We start from the raw sequence: 15,788 nt of genomic DNA, 5'->3' as shown, positions 1-15,788 counted from the left end.
GGCGATCAGAATGCTTGAGCTTTTCAAAGTTCAAACCTATTTTGAAAGCATGGAATTTATCTTTCTAAGTGGTATTATGAGAATATTCATGAGAACTCATTCCCTTTTACACATATTGTAAGTTAATTACTGAAGAAGAGGATGGGAGAAAAATATGTATTCACTTACTATTCATCATGATAGCAAAGGAAGAGGGAGTTTAAAAATTGCATGATAACATAAAAGAAAACAGTTCTGAACTTCATCTCTGAAAACAGAGTAGATATTTTTATCAAGTTGTCTAATCAGTGTGTTGAAAGTAAACTTATCATTAAAAAAAAATCCAATTTTTTTTTCCTTCAAGTTTTAACCAATCCGAGCATAAGTATATATGTCATACATGTCCCCTGCAGTTTGGGAACACAGTGAATGACTGACTTACTTCTCATGAGAAATTTGTCACAGGCTGGCTAGCTGCTTTCACAGAGCATTCAGATCAGCCTTCCCTCTATGGTTTGGTCAAAGAATGAGTATGTTTCCTGTGAGAATGTTTCCCAGCTCTTCAGAAAGAGCTAGTATGGAATCTTCTTAAGAACAGAACAAGATGAGAGAAGCAGAAAACATACTCCCTTTCTCTATCTTCAGTCTTTCTGTATATGAGGGAAATGTGTGGTCTCAATTTCAAATATGTTCAGAGATTTGAGTAACAACTCACTATGTAGAAATTTTAATTTCTGGGTTGACACTCTGTTTTACCCGAGAATGATCAAAAATTTGGAAGCTGCACAAATTTTAATCCAAAAAGAGGGAAGTACTAGTTTCAATTAGCAAATTTAGAGGGAAAGTGAGTTTTATGATACTAAAAGAGACAGTGGATTATATGATTATACCCATAGATCCCAACTGTTTAATTTCCTGCTTACAATGTTTGACATCTTGCACAATTTTGTCCGTTTATCAGAAGCTGGACATTCAAAAACAAAATAAACATATAAAAAACAAAAACACCACATTTCATATATGTGATACTGTTCTTTTACATCACTGATGGGAATTTATTCTCCCATTAAGTAAGACCATCGCACTCTGAATTGTCTATTGACAAAAAAACACAAACCATTTAATATAAATATACATAAGTTTGACTTTTGAGTTTTACAAGTAGTCCTTCTAGAAGCAATTGACTAATATTTCCCTAGACATCAATCTCAAAGTGTCCAAGTACTAGAAAATGCTATTGAATAATGTGTTCTTGCCCTCAAAATAGATTAATTTCCTGAACATGGTGTGGCAAATACTAATTTTGGGGCTACAAGAGATTATTGGTACTCTACACAGATTTAACTTCTTCAAATACAATCTTTATCAAGAAAGGGATGAAAATAACTATATACTTTATAGGATATAATGCTTATAAATCAGAATATGCTTTAGCTATTCCTATATAAAGCATGCTTTGGTAATGATGAATGAAAATCTCTATTCTGTGTTATTTTATGGAGGTGCTTCTGGCCACATAAGTATCCAAGAATGAGAAAACACATCTAACTCACTGGGTCTTTTGGCAAGGAAGACAGTGACCATTTTGCAGGGTGGGGAATAAGATGACTCGGCTGGTATAGCCATAATGACTGAGCACTTAGAGTTCAGCAGACAACTGATACCGATGAAAATACTATTGTTACAATGCACAGCAAACACCTATATTGAAAATTTTGTTGATGGGGGTTTAGACGGAGCTGTTTCCCAATTTGTTTCATTTTTAAAAGATCAATAGTTTTGTTAAATCTAACACCGGATAGAGCAGGATATATAATCTCATCTATAATCATAGATGAGATTTTTTAATATTTCAAAACAATGAAACAAGGAATACTCTTATTCATGCTGTTATAGGGTAACCCATTCCACATATTTGTAAAACACTCAATATTATCAATCAGCATTTAATGGACATACTATCTGACTCAGAAAATGTACTACTTAGAATATATACTGTAGGGGCGCCTGGGTGGCTCAGATGGTTAAGCGTCTGCCTTCGGCTCAGGTCATGATCCCAGGGTCCTGGGATCGAGTCCCGCATCGGGCTCCCTGCTCCTTGGGAGCCTACTTCTCCCTCTGCCTCTCTCTCTCTCTCTGTCTCTCATGAATAAATAAATAAAATCTTTAAAATATATATATATACTGTAGGTGCAATCGCACATCTTCATGAAAAGGAAGCTTAAGAATATCAACGCCAGCATTTTTATAAGAACAAAAGATTAGAAAAACCTAGATGTCATTTAGTAAAGCTGAATAAATTATGGCAATTGATAGAAGAGAATACTATAATGTAGCCACGGGGGGAGGGGGAAGAGACAGCTGGCTATGTAGTGTTACAGGACAAACTTTAAGATATTTCATTGAACCAAAATAAGGAGGAGAAAACTGAATTTAATATAGCACCATTTGTATGAAAATGACAAAACGGGATTGATACAGACTTCTCCCTATATAAGTATAGGATAGCCTCTCTCTGCAAGGAATCCCAAAGAGCTGTGCTCTGGTCAGAGTAACTCAGAGACTGGGAAAGAACTGGGAAGAAAGGGAGGGACAGGAAGCAAGAAAGTGAGTGGAACACATTCTGGAGCGAACTTCCATTCTGGTGAGAACAGAGATGGTGGTCCTCTGGGTAAACACCCAGAGAAGAGTCTTTAGTTAAGCATCTAGTTTTTGTTTAAAAAATAGACATACATTACACACAGCCTTAAATAGACATACATTCAGACTGATTACCTTCTCTTTTCAGCATTAGTGAAGTAAAAATGTGAACTCTCAGCTATCTTTTGTATTAAGAAGAAAAAGGAAAACTGGCCAGTTTTTTTCTTCAACAGAGTTCTTTATCTATGTTCACTGCAATCTTGTCTTTTCTCACTTTGACAGAACACACATCTGGTACCTGGTGTGGTGCTTATTCACCAACAGTTCAGAAGAGAACTGGTTTATGGTTGGCACTGACACTGAACCCATCCTGAGGGCTCAACATGACAATTAAAGTTAATGTTCTCTGATTGTTCTTTTGTCTCCTGAAAGTTGACTAGATTGATATTTAAAGAAAATTAGTTTCTCAAGGGTGATGCATTAACCATCAGGATAATGATGATAAATGCAATTTTCTAAGGTTATTGAATTTGTCACTAGAGTGAGGGGGTAGTTCTCACCCATGTTATGTGTGTGTAGTGAGAGAGCTAGTGAGGAATGAATGAGTGTGTATGTGGGGGGGGGGACTTGGTTTGTCGTTGTTCTTAACTTCCCCCTCACCTCCCCCTCCCCCTTTCCCTGATATGGCTGCAGTGGCTGCTCCCTGGGCCATATGAAATGAGTGACAACAATGACATGGAGGTGGAAAGCTATGAAGAGCAACCTAGGTTTCAATCTGCAACTGCCAAACAGGCTCATCATAATGCACTGGAACAAAAACGTAGTGACTACATCAAAGACAGCTTTCAGAGTTTGTGGGACGCTGTTCCATCACTCCAAAGGACAGCAGACACCATGGGCCCAAATCCTAGACAAAGCCACAGAGTATATCCAGTATATGCAAAGGAAAAACTACACACACCAGCAAGATATTGAAGACCTCGAGGGGCAGAATGCTTTTCTGGAGCAGCAAGTCTGCGCACTGGAAAAGGCAAGATCAAGCGTCCAGCTGCAGACCAACTACCCCCCCTCAGACAATAGCCTCTACACCAATGCCAAGGGCAGCACCATCTCTGCCTTTAATGGAGGCTCACACTGCAGTTTGGAGTCAGAGCTCGAAGAGCCCCAAAGCAACAAGAAGCTCCAGATGGGGAACGCAGCAATACAAACTGTCCGTGTCCTCCATCGACTCACCCTACTTTCAGGTCATGCTCAGAACCCTCAGAAACATCTAAGGGACTCTTTTTTTTTCCCCCTCTCTCCCTTTTTATTTTTAATTTTATTTTTACATCGAAGCTCCTGGCCAATAGCTCTCATTTTCCTTCCCCATTTCCACCATTTTTTTTCAACGTTTGCCTTCAGGGATTCCTTGTTACTGTCGGGAATTTTTAAGCCCAAACACCCTAACTTGGCAGCTTTTTCTGTGGAGGACAAACAACTGGCTAGACCTCTGAGCACACTGTCCTGACCACCCACCAGCTCCTCCAGCCTTGCTGGGCACATGCCTGGAGGACTCCTGCCCCTTCCGTCTTTCCTCCCAGGCCACCCTCACCTCCATTCGATAGACTTTGTAAATCTGTGGACTTCTCTACTTTAAGAAGGTGACCGGTTTGAAGTAATCAGAATTAATCCCACCTTCTTTTTAATGATTTTTTTTTTCCTAAAAAGCTATTTATCAGTCCTATTGAAGGACCAGATCCTTGAAAAAGTTTGTGGTGGAAAAGCAAGTGGGGACAGATTTGCAGCACAGAGACTCTGGCCTGTTTCACTTGTGCTTCGCTCAGCCAGCCTTAGGGAGGGCTGCGTGACATGTATGATGTTGGGGGGGGGGGCAGTGGGCAGCAGTAAAGTGGTAGCTGCCAGGGGTGGGGTGGTGGTGTGGTAGTGGGTGGGATAAGAAGGAAGGATCTGGTCAGGTAGAGGTTCTGTATTGACAGCCAGTGATGATGCTTTAATATTTATTTCCTGCTACTGAATCTGAGTGAACTGTCCCTTTTTCTAATGACATCAGAATTGCAAAGCCACAGATTCATAAAGTAGTGCTCAAATCTTAAAAAAAAAACAATTGTCACTAGTCATTAGTTCCTCTGATAAGATCCAATATTGGAAAGCCCCTCTTTTTCAAAAGTTGTTTCCTTGCCATGCAAAACTGATTGCATGACTGACCTAAACTTTGAAGGGGTTATTTGCTTCTATTTAGAGGTGGATGGATAGTTTAGATTCTTAGTATATCACTCATCAGTATTTTCTTCATTTTCTCCATGGATAGAACATAAATCTTTTCACTGGCCAGTTTTGTATTGATCTCCACCTAATTCTTTGATCTACACCATCCATAGGTTTTTCTAAATCTTGGGAATGGCTAAATGTAATGTTTGTTGGATTGGATGGACTGAATTTACCACCAGCATTCAGAGTAAGATGCTCAGGTTTAGCATACATGGCCTGGCCTATTTTTGTGGGTTTGGGTTCTAATGACAGTTCAACTTTCAGATATTCCACACCGTTATTTTGGTCCACTAGGTTTATGTGGAACCGCTATGATGTTCTGCCTATTCACTGCTGGTGGTAAGGATGGAGAAAGGATTTCCCCAGTTGTAGCCACTTGGTGTATCTTGGTGGAAGATGGTAGTCTCTGGTTTTCATGGATGATGAAACTTCCCTCGCTGGATGCTTATTATGGTAGGACAACTCCTGTCTTTTGGAAATAGAAACTGGTCCCCAGATTACTTGTTGTGTTGTGTTGTGATGTGATCTTCGTACAGGTTTGCCTACCCGACACTACCCCTTCCCCATCAGCCTCCCTGGTGTCTCTAGACCAGGTAAAGAAGTCTTACATCCAGGGCAGTAAGGAAAAGAGAGTCATTATTGGTGGAACTCCAGATCAATCTCCCTTGCTGGTTCTACCAGGTCTAACTGGGTGCTTTAGGCACAGTTCCCATTTAGTCCAGGAGAAGAATGGGCCTACTAGGAATGACTTCTGTTCCTGGTTTGGGTATTGGGAAATGCCAGGTCTTGGTCACTTTCTTTTTTTGATAAGAGGATGTAAAACACCTTGGTACTCTGTTCCTCTCATCCCAGGATCCCAAACCAGTTTGCTGTTTTCCTAACAACTTTAAGAGATCTCCTTTTGTTGTCCCTTTCACTATTCCCAGGGTTTTTAGTTGAATTTAGCAGTGAGGATCAGGGAGAAATGGGTATCTGTCACATTGTGCTGCAACTGAGGTTTCAGTAAGTGTTAAGCCGCACAATAAGTTTCATAGTTTCTTTCTATAGATGCTCCTGAGATTCCTCCCTTGAAATGTAATTGCATGGAACATTAAAAATAAACTTCCAAAGATATTGGATATTATAGTATTATTGACATTACTTGTCTATAAAAGACCATATTCTAGGAACGTCTAGAAAATTGAAGGTTATAACCTGGTGAAGGTAAACAGAGATAAGTGTGGAGCAGCCTCTCTGATTACTATCAAGAGAATGGCTATTGGGTTTCTTATCTCCCATAAATTAAAATATACCTTTTTATCCTGAACTCTTGAGACAGTTTCCTGATCAGGTGAATAGTACTGGCCTCAATATTTACATCACTGTACTAAAGACAGAAACAGCCTATTTATATTGTTAATTGTACTTAGGTGATCTTTTAACTTTTATCTTCTAATCCTTTAAAAATCATAATTTCTTACTATTTAACTCAAGTTCTCAATGCCTTAATGAAAGAATAGTTCTCCTATCCAGACATTTTTTCATCAAATAGAATGGTCAATCAAGTAGGTAGTCAATTAATTACCAAAAGTGTTAATTTTATCATGAGCCCTATTCACAGATCTCAAAGGAAATTATCCAGTATAAAAGTAGTATGCTTTGTTTCAAAATGTTTATCCTGGGCGCCTGGGTGGCTTACTTGGTTAAGTGGCTGCCTTTGGCTCAAGTCATGATCCCAGGGTCCTGGGATCGAGTCCCGCATTGGGCTCCTTGCTACACGGGGAGCCTGCTTCTCCCTCTGCCTGCCACTCCCCCTGCTTGTGCTTACTCTCTGTCTCTCTCTCCCTCTCTCTCTGACAAATAAATAAATAAAATTTCTTAAAAAATGTATATCTTTGAGGTAGCTGAAAACATTTTGCTATTTTGCAAATGAGCCAGGGTCCTTTTGTTGTTGTTGTTGTTCAAAGTCAGCTTTTCATCCTCTCATTTTTACCTACTTCAAGCAGAAGGTGTTAGTATTATTTTACATAACACACCAGAAAGTTTAAGATAAATGTGATAGAGAGATGCAGAGGAGGCTGACATAGTTTCTAAAAGAAGAAACTATACAGAAACTGGCTTCCATGTGGAGTTACTGAAATAACAAAAGGTACTAGGTGTGAAAATAAAAAATACTGCAAATGTGTCAAGAAAATTTCAGTACTTTTTTTTACACCTGAAACTAGACAATTATAAAACTGAATTTAGGAAACACCAATATTAAAAAGGAATTTTAAAAGTAGCCCTATAAAATGGTCTAGATCAAATTTGGCAAATTTCACTTCATTCTCTTCATAATTATTAACTCAGTGCCTACCTAGTCTTTTCCCTTTAACTTCCCTATTTCTAGATATCTTTAACCTGGCATATTGTATCATCATGACTAATTCTGTTCAAATGTTGAGCTCAGAAGACTCCAGAAAGGGGGAAGTGAATTAATATTTAATGATCATCTACTATGTACCAGAGATTGAACTCACCACTTTATATCTCCTCCTCCTTTATTATTATTGTTCACATTTTACAGTGATAACCATGACTCTCAGAGAGGTTAAGTAGTTACTCTTTGACCTCACAACTCAAAGTAGAAAATTTCAGATGAAAATCTAGTTCTATTTCCAAGACCATGCTTTTTTCATTAAACCATTCTATTTTCCATTATATCTGATCCTCAAATAACATCATTTACTTTCTTGTTCCTCAAAATTATTTTCTGGCCCTATTAACTGTTAAGTAATAAACAATTAAGTATTTGTGGAATTCACCTGTTGATAAGCATTGTATATTCATGATAGAATCTAAGATTAGTACACAGTTGTTTATTCCTATTCACCTAACAAACATTTATTAAACATCTTTTAAATCACAGACATCATGTTGGGGACATAATAGGAAATCATATTAGCTCCATCCTACCATATTTCATTATGTACTATCAAAGGTAAATTTATCAACAAATGATGATATTAGTGAAGAAAGGCTTTAATTAAGAGATATAAGAAATGTTATTTGAGCACCACGAAAAGAAAAAAAATAATTATTAATTCTCAGTATATAGATGAGATGTCATGGAGAAGGTGACACTTGGGTTGAATTTTGAAAGACGAATATGCATAGAATATAGGGAAAGGGTGATCCAGGGAGATGGGGAAATACGAGCCAAGTCACTAGAAACTAAATTACATGATGTATTCCAGAAACAGCAAATGACTTGTTGCTCCTAAGGCTGGAAAAGCATGAGAGAATGTGAAAGGGAAGAGACTGGAGAGATAAATTGTGAACAGATTATAAAGGGTGTCCTGTAACTGATGAATTATGATGACTTTAGATGAAGATTTTGAAGGATTTTAAGCAAGAAGAATTTTATAATCATACCCATAGCTCCCTACTCTTATATATAGTAGCTCACATCCTAAGTGTTATGATACTTGAATCATCACATTGCAATGTTTTTACACTTACAATGAGTTAGCAAATGTTTTCCTTCACAAAATAAATTAGTGAGGTGGTAAGGTTATGCTTTTAAGTCTTTCTCTCTCATTCATACACTTAGATGCTTTCTTTTTTTTTCAGATTTTATTTATTTATTTGAGAGAGACAGAGATAGCAACAGAGATAGCAAGAAAGAGCACAAGTAGGGAGGAGAGGGAGAAGCAGGCTCCCACCGAGCAGGGAAGCTGGGAGCTCAATGTGGGGTTCAATCCCAGGACACTGGGATCATGACCTGAGCCGAAGGCAGACGCTTTACCAACTGAGCCACCCAGGCGCCCCTCAGATATTCTTTCTTATATGGAAGAATAAGAAATTAGAGTTAACTAGGTGTTGCACATGACTAGCAGTGTATTTGATCCAATCAACATTATTATTTGGAATCCTGAACAATGTGCCTCATATGTACATGACCAAAACATTACTGTGGAGAAAACAAAAAAATAAAAGAACCAACCCAGTAGAATAGTGAAGATGGGAAACAGTAAATCAGAGGGGACCAAAGATTTTTATTAATAAATATAGTTTCCTAATCTCTATGTTTATTTGTGCCCTAACTGTGAAGTCCTTCTCCCTCTCCAAGGCAACAAGTGGATCCAGTTCTTCAGAGCTGGAGCAGGAAAGAAAGTTGCCAAGTCCTTGGCTATTGTTAGGGCATAGCAAGTACCATTTGACACTAGGGTCATGGAGCTACTTGGCAGTCACTCAAGCTCACAGATTGTCCCGTCTCCGTCTGTAGATTTACCTTGAATATCCTACATTGCCTATATCCAGAATATGTATAAATTGTCCTTCCCATGACTTCAGAGAAGACAATCTTCTCTACTGTCAGTGGACAGCCATTATGGATCTGAGACATTGCTCAGTTCCCTCATTTAACCACTTCAGATGAACTGTGTGCCGCCATCTACTCTGCTTCCATTTTGGAATAAAAATAGAATCTTGGACTCCTATCAATTAACTCATGATGTTAGATGTGTCACATGGACCTGACTGAGGTGATGCTAGGCAAAATAAATTCAAAATCTTTTACTGAGTCAAGACAAAGTGAAACGCCCCTTTATCACCCTTCTTCCCAAACTCTACAACTATTTTTTTTTTAAGATTTTATTTATTTATTTTGAGAGAGAGAGAATGAGAGAGAGAGCACATGACAGGGGGAAGGTCAGAGGGAGAAGCAGACTCCCTGCCGGGCAGGGAGCCTGATGCAGGACTCGATCCAAGGACTCCAGGATCATGACCTGAGCCGAAAGCAGTTGCTTAACCAACTGAGCCACCTAGGCGCCCTCTACAACTATTAAAATTACTTTTTATATGACCAGGAGGTCCTTTTTGCCTCTGAGCTTTCAAGTCCATAGCATGCATGATACAACTGTTCTGAATGTCATGGCCTGGATCCATTTTACAGTAGAGAGAATGAACTGTGGTAGTACTTGAAGGGGCATTTTCCTCTATTTTTAAATCCGTGTATATTTTATTAGCATTTTTACAAGTAAATAGATAGTAATTAGCACATAAAACTTTGGAGAGAAACTGTAAGGACCACTGGATATATTACAGAAATCAATTTTCTGATATAGTAAGTGATTGGCTGGTTATGGCACATTGATCTCTGGAAAGTTTCTCAAAAAAATGTGAAAGTTATTTACATTAGTGCTGTTTTAATGATGCTGCGAAAATAAAGGCATTCATTATGGAGCAATGAAGTGGAATTAACTTTTAAAGGGTAAATCCTTTTGTACCTTGATAAATAGGACTACATCATGGATGATTAGAGTTGAGAGGGACTATGGTGATCACAGGGGGCAGACTTTCAGCTCATAGGAGTGGCCACTGAGGTAGAGAGGACAGTGAAATGCTGAGGGGCGTGAACTATGAAACTGAACTATCAGACTATTTGATTTTATTCCAAACTAAATATATGTATAGCACAGAACAAGTGATTTAACCTCAATTTCTTTTCTCTATAATGGGGATTATTAATAATGGTGTGTAATTATTAAAGCAACTTTAGGGTTGCCAGATAAACTACAGGATACCAAATTACATTTGAGTTCAGATAAACAACAAATAATTTAAGTATGTCTCCAATATTGCATGGGGTATACCTATAATGAAAAAAAAAAAGTTTATCTGAAATTCAGATATAATGGGCATCCAATATTTTTATTTGCTTAATCTGGCAACCTATGAGAATTTTGTGAAATAATGCATATAAAGTCCTTAAGGAAAAGTGCTAGGAATGCAACAATAGTGAATTCAATTAATACTATTTGTATTATTTTCCTTGTTATCTATCTGTTAAAATGAAGAATATAGTCTGGATTCATTGCTTTCCATAAGGCCACACTGCTATTCTATTACATTTTTTATAAATTATCTCCCACTTAGACTAAAATAGAGGCAAATTTCTATACAGCCAGCAACTTTGCTTGACCAGTAATCTGTACGAACCTAGGAAGTATAGAAACATCTTCCTATCAAACAGCTTGGAACAGAGTAATTAGAGCATTTATGCCCTATTTCCTCATTTTAGAAGATTATTCTAAATTCTAATGGTTCATTCCTTCCAGCACTATTTCATCTAATAGATTAATTATACAGAATTAGTATTGTGTTGAAATAATAATATTTCCTGTTTGGGCTTTAAAGGGAAATTTAGCATGTAATCTTACTTAGCAAAAAATTATGTGAGGATAACGTATGTCAAAATACCTAGGATTGGAGATATAAATACAGATTACTAGAATAAGAAGAAGGTGAGTAGAAAGGACGGTAAAAAAAAAAAAAAGAAACTGTTGAGAGGTGTGGATCAAGAAAGAGGTGTGGACTCTACCCTCCACTCTCCCCAACCTTGCAATGGCCATGAAAAAAATGGCCTGTGCGAGTCAAAAGGAAGAAGACTGACTGCTCTGTTTGGTCTCACTGTGGCATGAACTGAAGTTCTGGGAAATCTTACGTCCGGGGGAAGACATGGGACTCCTGGCTAATGTGTCAATGTCATGAGGGAGAGGGAGAAGCTGTGCCATTTTATTTAACTTGAGTGCTTTAGTTACCCAAGGTACTTTAAATTACGGAAAAAAAGTACTAACTTTTGTGCAGAAGCTGGACTAAAACAAGTGGTCATTATATATTAAGTCCCTTTCCATTTCCTTTATTTTACATTATGAAGAGGAAACTCAGGGAAAACACTGTCCTATTAAATTAAATTTTTGTAATATTTCATCTAATATTTATTAAACACGAACCATATTTGACACTCTCAGCTGTGTTTTTGTACATATTATTTCTCATAACCAAAAAATCCTTCTTATAGATTGTTTCTCCTGTTTCCAGATGAGAAAATGAAGAATTGGCAATGTAACCAACCAGGTCAATATCACTCACTTGGTTAAGAACTGGCAGAGGCAGATTCAAACTCAGGACTGCCCCACTTCAAAGTCCATTCTTTTCCACTCTACCACCCAGTACTATCTTTATTTTGGCCAAGTGTTTTTAGCTTTTAAAAATTGTTTTAGCAAACTGATATGTGACCCAGAGAGAAGGAAGATTTTAATGCTCCAGTAAAAGGCAAAACCATAACCCATGGATTTTCAATTACATGAACATACTACTTCCCATGATGTGGGATGTCTTCCTATGTGGTTGGCCTCACAGAAAGCCAATGAAAAAACAAGATAATGGCTAAATAGCCATTGCAATAACTTATTCCATAGAATTAAGCAACTAAGTTACATGCTAAATAAGCAATATATACATACCACAAATTTCATACTGACTCATTTAGAAATATCTAAATAAAATGTAGCTACAAATATAAAAATAGGAAGAAAAAAGCAAGTGTTCTTATTGGCCCATCAATTTGAAGAAGTCCTGGAATTTACATATAAAAATTGCTAGTAATTTTTTGCCCTTTTTACAGGTTTAATGATTTAAAAACTAGTAATTTTGTTATAATACAAAGTATTTGGGTATTTATTTTAGCAACACTGATAACCTAATTTAATTTAAATTCATCAACTTATATTTCTGCATTCATCATTATCATTCATACAATGAATATACAATTTTAATTAGAATTCAAAATATTTGAAGGATAACACTATCAAATAAATTTAAATGTAGAGATAGATATATATGAGACTATTTCTGGAGAAACTACTGACATACTCTTTAGAGTTGAACAATCGTACCAAATGGTCAGTTTTGCTGATAAGTCCTTTCCTATAAAATTAAGTATTTTATTGTCCTCAAATAATGGCGTAAGTGTTATGGTGCAGGTACAATCTTATCTCACTCAGCTCTAAAATTGCAGAGAATAAGGATAATAAAAGATTTGTTATAAGCTATGAGATATTAATGTGATTCGATTAATTTACTGATATTAATTTACTTATCTAAGTCTCATATTTAAGGAGAGTAATGCTGATATAATATTTGTTCTACCTTCAAATTGAAATTATTTTTTAAACTACAGCTTGGTTTCACCAATGACTGATAAAAATGATCATATCCTGGTCCTTGAAAGGTTTTACTGAATGAAACTTTCTGCAGACACCAATTGGACGGTTAAGCATTGCAAGAATACCTGGGTATTTCCCGTTACACCAATGAATGCAGTCCATCCATCACTGTCACAGCCACCTTTTTCCTTCAAATCTGGGTGTGTGAAATCTGACTGTCTCTTCCTGGGGAAATTTTTCCACTGAAAGATGCATCACTTTAAAAGAAGGCATGGCAGTAATCTTCCAAGGGGGTTATCTTTATTCTTTCAAAGCTAGAAAGAGAGACTTCATGGAGGAAATGTTAACAAGCAAAACAAAGAGGTTATAAATATGATCACAAATCAATCACCCCTCACAACAAAAGGAACAAGCATGGAACATCAAATACAGACACCAGTTATAAAGCATTTTTGTTTAAAGGCGAAAGATATACCAATCTTAATATTTTTACAAGATTTCTGTCTACTACATGGAATAGAGCACACAGGTCTTTAGATGGCTGTCCCCATCCAACTGAGCTGGTACATGCAGTAGGAGAGCACTTCATTCGTTTCTCTATACCATTTAATCTACCATGAGCTCTCCTGATTCAGTTTCCCTGTAACTTTAAGTAATTTTAACTTTAAGAGAGTTGTAGGAAATGATTTAGGGGATGGCACAGAATATGTCTGTCCTTCATTTGATTGTTAATATTATATTTGGCATATGTCAATGCAAAAAAAAGAGCTAAGAGCCTATTTAGCTGTGAATAATCCCACTACTGAGGTATTAAAATTGTCTGACTCCTTTCCTTCCCTTCTCTTTTCATCCTCTAAACCTTTGGTATTTTTGGAAAATTTCCTTCAAGAATGAATTTACCTGAATAAGCTAGAAGCTGGGAACAAGTTAAGCTGTAAAATAGTCTTTATGTACTTGATACCATCTTACTATTTCTTCCAAAAACTAAACAATATTAATGCTATTCCCTTTTGTGTAACAATTCAGTGATAAAATGAGATAACAGTGTATAAATAAATATAAGGGAGAACATATTATTTACATATTTTTTAAAGATTTTTTGTTTAGTTTGAGAGAGAGAGCAAGAGAGAGAGCATGAGCTGGGTCAGGGGCAGAGGGAGAAGCAGGCTCCCCACTGGGCAGGGAGCTGGATGCGGGGCTGGATCCTGGGACTCCAGGATCATGACCTGAGCCGAAAGCAGACGCTTAAATGACTGAGCCACCGGGGCACCCCTATTATTTATATTTTTATTAAATGCTTTCTAAAACTTTCATTCTGGGGGTGCCTGGCTAGCTCAGTCAGAGGAGCACAGGACTCATGATCTCGGGGTCATGGGTTTGAGCCCACATTGGGTGTAGAGATAACTTAAATAAACTTATAATAAATAAACAAATAAACCCTTTGCTTTTAATTGTCAAATAAAATCTAGTAAGATTTGCATGTAAAATAACTCAAGTGGTTTGGGCACGTTTATTTTGTGAACTCAATGTAGCTTAATGGTGTCCTGATCTATCACTAGAGCTAAAGCCCTGATTTAAACATCCTTCCATGACTGTAAGAAATTATTGGAGATTAGTGAGCATCCGTACTTCCTGTCATCACCAGCCTCCACTCACCTTCATCAACACTTAAAGAGACCTCTTATCTTTACCTTTTTCCTTTCTAAGGTACTTCTGTGTCCTGTCACCATAGAAATAGAAAAGGAGTGGGTGTTAATAGTACTGTTTCTATAGAGACAGGAGGTATTGAATAGACTCCCTGGCTTTGTCCCTTGTCTCACGTTGTGAATTATTGGAAAGCCAAATGGATGTGCCTTCCATTGAGTGTTCTTTTACATAAAATTTTATAAAATGCTTTTATTTATTTTAACCTTTATACTTTTAATTCTAAAAGCATTGCTATATTTTTGTTTTTGTTTTTATTAGAGATCACCTGTCAAATTCAATGTTCTCTGGTGTGTTCTGCACTAATTTCAAAGAATGTGTATTTTTATGAATGTATAATGAAACTATGAAATGTGTGTTAATGACAATTGTTTCCATACCAGTAAATCCCTTTACTCAGTTGCCACTTGCAACTACTTGCTGCCCTATAACTTGTCCAAATAAGCTAACATCTGGGTTTTGTTTTTCTAGAGGTTGTATTTTAGCTGCAAGCAGCACATTTAGGACCCTGGTCAGTGTGACTGGGTTCAAAGATCTCACTCAGGTACAAAGCACAATTTGATCTACACTTGGAGGAATAACTTCGGGCTACAGATGCATCCATTAATAAGCAAGAAGGAAAGTGATGATAACCATGTACATGTAAGTGCTGTTTATACTCAGCATTCTATTATATCTTCTTTTCCTCCTTCCTTCCCTCCCTCCCTTCCTTTCCTTCTTCCTTTCTCATTCCTTCCTTCAATATCTCTCTTTATATACATCTCTCTCTCTCTCTCTATATATATATGTATATATACAGGGGACCCTTGAATAAAATAGGTTTGGACTGCACAGATTCAATTAATTATATGTGGACTTTTTTCAATACAGTATGGTACTGTAAATGTATTTTCTCTTCCTTATGATTTTCTTTTCCTTAGAAATTAACACATATAACACATATTTTGTATGTCATAATTGACTGTTCATGTTACCAGTAAGGCTCCAGTCAACAGCCTAACCGTAGGCTATTAGTAGTTAAGTTTTTAGGGAGTCAAAAGTTATAAGACTTTTGACTGTGTGGGGGGTTCTCACCCCTAACCTCCATGTTGTTCAAGGGTCAACTGTATAATATAAATATATACATTAAAAAAAATTTAAACCCTATGGAGTAGGAAGGAATTCTTGACCTGATTTACACATAATTAAGACTCAAAGGGATTGAGCATATCCAACAAACACACAGTT

General features: G+C 37.0%; 1 protein-coding gene across 1 annotated transcript; it reads left to right on the top strand.

Moving 5' to 3' along the window:
* Positions 1-3,336: 3,336 nt before the first annotated feature.
* Positions 3,337-5,509, top strand: LOC113928522 (protein max-like). The gene is given in 4 exon segments (XM_035727525.1): positions 3,337-3,498; positions 3,500-3,863; positions 5,182-5,340; positions 5,424-5,509. Coding segments are annotated over 4 exon segments (771 nt in total).
* The last annotated feature ends 10,279 nt before the right edge of the window (positions 5,510-15,788 follow it).

Source organism: Zalophus californianus, chromosome 5 (assembly GCF_009762305.2).
Source record: "Zalophus californianus isolate mZalCal1 chromosome 5, mZalCal1.pri.v2, whole genome shotgun sequence".
NCBI classification, from domain to species: Eukaryota; Metazoa; Chordata; class Mammalia; order Carnivora; family Otariidae; genus Zalophus; species Zalophus californianus.
This window is presented reverse-complemented; position numbering and strand designations above follow the sequence as displayed.